Source organism: Formica exsecta, unplaced genomic scaffold (assembly GCF_003651465.1).
Source record: "Formica exsecta isolate Colony F162 unplaced genomic scaffold, ASM365146v1 scaffold26, whole genome shotgun sequence".
Taxonomy (NCBI): domain Eukaryota; kingdom Metazoa; phylum Arthropoda; class Insecta; order Hymenoptera; family Formicidae; genus Formica; species Formica exsecta.
Genome location: NW_021849866.1, coordinates 3800708 through 3807328, shown reverse-complemented (window position 1 = coordinate 3807328; position 6621 = coordinate 3800708). Strand labels below are relative to the sequence as shown.

At 37.4% G+C, this 6621-nt stretch overlaps 1 protein-coding gene across 6 annotated transcripts in view; it reads right to left on the bottom strand.

Annotated features, from left to right (window-relative positions):
- Window positions 1–5238: 5238 nt before the first annotated feature.
- The window catches only part of LOC115236698 (sorting nexin-13-like), a 92538-nt gene continuing 91155 nt past the window's right edge, over window positions 5239–6621 (bottom strand). For all 6 annotated transcript variants that reach the window (XM_029809306.1, XM_029809305.1, XM_029809304.1 and 3 more), the window contains exons 9-11: window positions 6346–6534; window positions 6053–6267; window positions 5239–5840 (exon numbers count right to left, since the gene is read on the bottom strand). In XM_029809306.1, coding sequence (XP_029665166.1) covers window positions 5510–5840; window positions 6053–6267; window positions 6346–6534 — 735 coding nt within the window. In that variant the 3' untranslated portion in view covers window positions 5239–5509. The remainder of the gene's footprint in view (window positions 5841–6052; window positions 6268–6345; window positions 6535–6621) is intronic.

Below are 6621 nucleotides of genomic sequence, written 5' to 3'. Positions count from 1 at the left end.
TGAAAAAATCATATAGAGAAATAGAAGAAAAATTATAGTTACACTAGAGGAAAAAAGGAGATCAATAGACGCGACACGTTAACGTTATGCATCGCGTTGGATTTGCGACGCTGCACGCCTTGCATCGAAATCCCCGGAGTTACCCCCTGCATGAACTGTTCAATCCGCCCCCAAGCAGACACACCGAGTCATCCTGTTCCAAAACATCCCCCTATGATGCGAACCCGGTCGATTACTATTCCATGACTTCTCGACAAATGGGCTATAATCCTTGATCCTTCGATTACGACGTGGATCGATACTGTTCCAGATTCCTTTCTCCCTTTTTGTCTGTCATATTCTTTTCCATCGTGCTTTTCGCTATCAATTATTGTTCTACTCTTAGGAGAGAAAATATTACTCTCTTTTTCACCATTTTTTGATATTTAAGGCTTGATATATTTTTTACCAGAAACTTTTGAACGAAAAATTTATTAGTCTGGTCAACATTAAAAAAGATGTAAGGAAAAAAGGAGCACATCTATTTTTTATCGTCTCCTATTTATACGCAAATGTTGGCAGAAAATTGATTCCAAATTGTCGAAAGTGTTCGCGAATAAAAGAAATTTAGTTCTCTGGGAGCTCTTGGGATGCGTCATGCAGACTCTATGCGTTGCACGAATTTTTTCTCTCGCACGCGTATACGCATCGCATTTACGCGTAATCGATCAGCACGCATCTCTCTCTTTCGTAATCCCATTACAACGCCTGTAACTCGCACCACAGGCTTCGAGCGGGCATAACGATCGTGCAAATCCTCCGAATCGAGTCCTTACACAGTAAAAGATTTACTTGCGTATTTATTCCCGCAAATGTATGCATATTAATTTTTACATTAAATCGCTATAGATACATATAAATGCATTGTAAATCACACGCGTGCAGCGATGTAAATATTACTAATATTTTAATTTTAAAATTTCTCTCCGAGCTTAATAAAATACACACATACACACATACCGCCGAAATATTCAGAAATTGGTGCTGATTATCTCCATTGAAAGCGACGCGTGTTTTGCAACGTGAACGATATTCGCGGGCTGATTCACCCTCCATTCCTTCCATTCATTTCTACGTTATTATACCTCGTGGCGGGAAAGCGCGCAGCCGCGTCGACGGAGGGTGTTTTGCTCTTCAGATTGTTTCGTCGCAGTTTCAACGAGCCTTCGTTCCACATTTGATCTCGATGATACGAAATGTCGGATTTCGGAAATTCTAATTTTGCCAGAAACGTTCTTGTAAAATAAATTTCTAATAATTGTATTAAACGTGACGTTTTTTTTTTATAAATAGTTCTTACACACGCAACGAGATGTTCTTGCGAATTTTTAGTTTGTAATTACGTCGTGGTTTAAATAATTCTACTAGGAAGAATATTTTGTATAACGATAAAAAGTTTAATATTTATGATGTAGAATTTAATTTTTAATTTTTAATACTTTCTATCTTTTGGAAAATTGATATTTTATGTGTAATTTTTGAAATCTCAGATCAAAAAACAATCTCTTTCATCAGCAATCTCAGTCGATATTAATAGTCTAAATTTATTTTGTTCATATTTTTCGATACTTCTAGATTACACGAATAAATTTTTCTTTGACGGAATAAACAACGAACGCTAGAAATTAGCAAACTGCGCATAAAAATTCCAGACAATAAATTATTTAAAAAAACGATGTATAAATGTTTAAAAAACACTATAATTTCACAAGCGTTCCTCAGATTTCTTTCAGATTTTCAATGTATTTAAAACAACGTTTTAAAATGTTTTTTAAAACATGGCACTCGATAAAACGACTCTCCGTTACGCGCGCGGCATTTTTTCCCACTTTCCCGGAAAGAACATACTTCTCGAAATTTTTACAACGTGGATTATCATCTCGATACGATATATAAATAATAACATGTAAAAAATAATAACATGTAAATCGAAATTGATACAATCTTGTGACGAAGATTGCATGATTGCGCGATGCCATTGAAAATGATTTACGCATTCAGGACACACGTTTTCACGCACGCGGAATAATGAACCCGTCGAAATCGCGGCGGGAAAACACGCGGCAACGCGGAGTTAACGCGATAACAGTTTACGGCAGCGAGGGTACCTCGGACACGACTGATCGAGTGACCGAGGGGGTAGCATCGCGGGACATATCCCTCCCCATCGCGCGGGAGCGGGTGCGCGCGCGCGCTCGCACATTCACGTATAGGATTACACGCGTGCGTCTGGGTATAGTATGCGTACTACTACTTTACGTCGTACTACACCCGATGGAGACTCGTTCCCCTTCGAGAACGAGGTGGCTGAGGGAAGAGAAGTGCGCTGCCAGAGTGTATGGTCCCTCTTCCCCTCGTCATATGACTTTCTTTTGCCCCTCTCTCTCTTTCTCTCTTTGTATCCCTCTGCTCCCCTCGCAAGAACGCCCCGCTCGCTCCCCTCCAACCCCCTTCGACACGCTCTCGCGTGCGTGAATCATGCATATCGATTTTCTTTCGTTAGAGTAAGCGGGGGCCGTTCGGTAGTCGCTCACGTATGGCCGCTATTTCCCTCTCTCTTTCCCCCCTTTCTCTCTTCTCCCCTCCTACCCCCTTTTCTTTCTGATAGAGCCCGGGGGCCGCGTTGTGCCATGAGCGAGAACCCCCTTCTGAAAACGCATACGCGCACGGTACCTGATTCTTTTCGCACAATGGCCCATGTTCTCGCTTTCCTTCTGCCCCCTCGGCCTCTCTCTCTCTCTTTCTCTCTTTAGTTGCTTTCCTTCTCCTCCTTGCGTACCCATCATCGTTGCGTCGCGCGAAGCCCTCGACGCTCTGACGATCATCGTTTCTTCAACCCCTCTCCCCCTATGACGTTATTTTGCGCCTCAGTAAAATATCCCCGTCAGAGACGCGTGGAGAAATTTGAGAACGTAAATGCATGATCTTCCAGACTATTTTAATTCTAATCTCTCTGTCTCTGTAGAGTTATATTTATTATATACAAGACTTTATTTTTGTGATGCTAATAAAAAATCTGTTGGAAAAAATATTATTGTACAATATAATTTTTCTAAAAGATTTTAAAAGAGTACAATGCTCTTATTGTTATTGCTGTCGAAAGTTAATAATTTGGAAAAAATCGAAGTTCCATTCATGCGATAAATATATTAAAAACTACGCCGACTCATGAAGTTCTAGTTAAGAGAGAAGCGGTACAAAGTATGCGACCCGGGGGGATGTTCATGGCGGAAGCACTGGTCGCCCCCCATCTCTTTTCTGCCCTTCTCTCTCGAATATCCCTTTTCGCCTCCCTCGTTTTCATGGCGGCGGTAGCCGCCGCGCGCTCCTTCGGTAATAAACTTCTTTTGTTTTCGAACACCCTCGTCTATTGTCGTTCGTTCTTTATAGAGACCCGCTTGAACCAGCGATCGACTAGGCTTAACTAAGCTCGAAACAAAAACGTTCACTTAATAATTAGCCGAATCATTATGGATATTTAGACTAGTTTGGTAACGATATATTCTAACTTGAACTTTTCGCAGTTTTAAGGTTGATTGTTAATATGTTCTGAAATTCTAAATGTTTTAAGACTAACTTCGTTCGCGATTTCTTTGAAACTTTAAGAGCATAATTTCATGCAATATATAATTATATAATAGTATTATGATAAAAAAGAGAAAGTGATATGTTAAAATCAAATATTATCGGCAGTTTTATGCACATATTATACGTATATATAGTATTAAAGAATTATATACATCCGTCTATATAAACAAATATCGGGATAGGTTTAGGGATAAAACTAGGAACTCCTACCCAAGTTATAAATAGTTCCTTTAATAAGTGAACATGATAAGTGTATGGCGTGTTTTAACATGAGATAACTCTATATACAGACGTACGATGGAGTAATGTATAACAATTTTATACAATTGCATTTTGTATTTTCGACGAAGGGAGTCCCCTCCTAAATTTTTACAGATGTTCGAAGAACGTTGTCGAGATTGTTAATAATTTTTCACTGATGAGTAGATACAGAGATAGGTACTCGAGCGCGAATGGCACGAATAAATTATCGAGTATAATTTCAACATAAATAATTAAGTATAACGTCTGCGATAAACTATATTATCTGTCTAAATTGATTGCATCGCCTACAAGTTAAGTAAATTGAGTGATGTATAGTGTTCTCTTTATACATCTACGTAATAGTCTCCCGAGCGCTTTTGTAAAAAGAATAATTAACTAATTACCCAGTGTAATAACTTAAAATGCAAGTGGAATGTTTCCGTGAATCTTATTGCATTTTCCTACGAGGTAATCACAAGGAATTCGCGATTTTTTTCTTATTTTGTTTTATATTATATTCTACGTTAATACCGACGAGAGAACAGCAGCCTGAGTTGCAGACTCGGTTACGTAATATATCGATATTGAAATTCGTATATCGTACTTTTTGGCCACTAGATCACTTAAAATAATTGCATATATCACGGAAAAGCTCTATACCACCTGTTTTTCTGATTGCGCCATCAATAATTTTTTCAGTATATTTTAGTTCGAGGAAACGATCTACTTAGATGATCTAACGAGAGAGAATTCTAAGAGAGAAGCCATAAGATTATTTAATTTAACATATATTTTAATCTTTTAATAAAATATCAAAATAATTTTTGTGGAACTAGAACATCTTATTTTAAGAGAGTTTATTTATTTTTATGTATTTTTTTTACATAATTAAGTTTTAATATAATTAAATGAGACAATTTCTTAGAAGTTTTATTTCAATCTTTTTCAATAATTTTAGGATATTTCTAGGATATTTTAAGATTATATTATTCCATTGGAAATGATTTCTGGCGCCGATTAACTAACAGGGGACTTAATAGGATGGAACTTTTCCGTGTGCATCGTTGAACATATAAATCATCAAGATATGAAAGCGTATAACTTTCGTTTTGTTCCCTGTCGGAAGTTGTAGGCGCGACGGGTGTCCGTTACAATAGCATTTACATGCATGTGCATTTCGCATTGCAGTTCAGAGGACTGTTTGAAGAGAATAAACGACATCCAGTAATATCTCAATAAGCGTAACGATTGATGTCTCATTAACCCATTGAGCTCAAATAAGCTACTGCTAGCTTAATCGTTGAAATATTGAACTGACACTCAATCACAGCGCAGATATTTTATAGAATATCAGAAAGTCTGCGTTAGAGATAAAAAGAGAAAGAAAAACTAAAGATAAAAGTCGAATAAGAGCTCAATGAGTCATAGATACAAATATTTTAAATATGTTTCTCTTATATTGGACACTTTGCACGAGAGTATTTTCTTAATATCGTAAATCTCTAAGCTACCTAAAGAACTGATGTATCTTTATTCAAGATCGATAATAAAGTCGAGATTCTTAACCTCACGAGTTAGTTTGACTGTGCATTCGTTCTCGCACTATTGCATCCGAACATTAATCCGTCCTGTTCTTCCATCAGGATCTCGTTTTGCTTTTACTCCTTATCCTCGGCGACACCGAATATAGTTTCCTGAAAACCGTCACAAGATTGTTCTGCGGGAACAGGGTCTCCACGATACCCTCTAGCAACACGTATAACAGTCTTCTGTTTAATACGGGTCGCTGAAACAGCTCGAACACTCTCAACAAGCCACGCCTTGTTGTCTCGCTACCTATGATATGTTTCAGTTCGTCCGAAAGACACGAAAGCAAAGCTACTTTAGCTGCCACTCGCGTTCTGTTCTTCATTTCCGTGTCTCGCGGCGGCTTACTCTCGACTTTTACACCGTTCGGCCAGAAGCTATTCCTATAAAAACGAGATTAATATATTTATAATCTTCCCTTTATTCACATAGATAAACGTTGAATAACATAAATATAATTTTTTAACAATTATATATACATAACGGACAATTAAAATTATATATCGATATGAAATTATAATATACACATATGAATTATTTTATATTAAAATTTCAATGATATTCTTCATTATTCGCGACGATGTCGGCTACTTACTTGAACAAGCGTAAATATCCCGCAACTTTCGACGGGCTGGTCAAGAATGATACGTACTCCACTATTCTCCTGTTAACTATATCCCCAAACATTGTACGTATAATTTGGCGTAGCAGCGTTATGATGCGCCGCCTTAGCCACTGATTTCGTACTTTCAGATCAAAGATCTCGTCCATCAATAGCAACATAATTCGCAAAGGTATGTTATCGTCAGTCTACAAACATAAATTAAAATAATTTGTTAATCGATTCGACATACTGAACTCGCGAACGAGTGTAACACGCGGAAATACCTCTGTATCGAGACTGGCACCGACTTTGGTGTTCTCGTAAAACATACTCGTCTTCTTGGGATTGCCGAAAAATTTGCTGAGATTGTCCATTACACCATCCACCGTACTCAACATATTATCCGGCATCGTTTTGACTGCCTGTGTAACACTTTTCATGGACGTCTTTAAAGGATTAATTAAAGTATCTATCTGTAAAACAAATATTCGATTAATTTTTTCCTATAATAATAATTATTATTAAAAATAATTTCATATAATTTATTATATATTTATAAT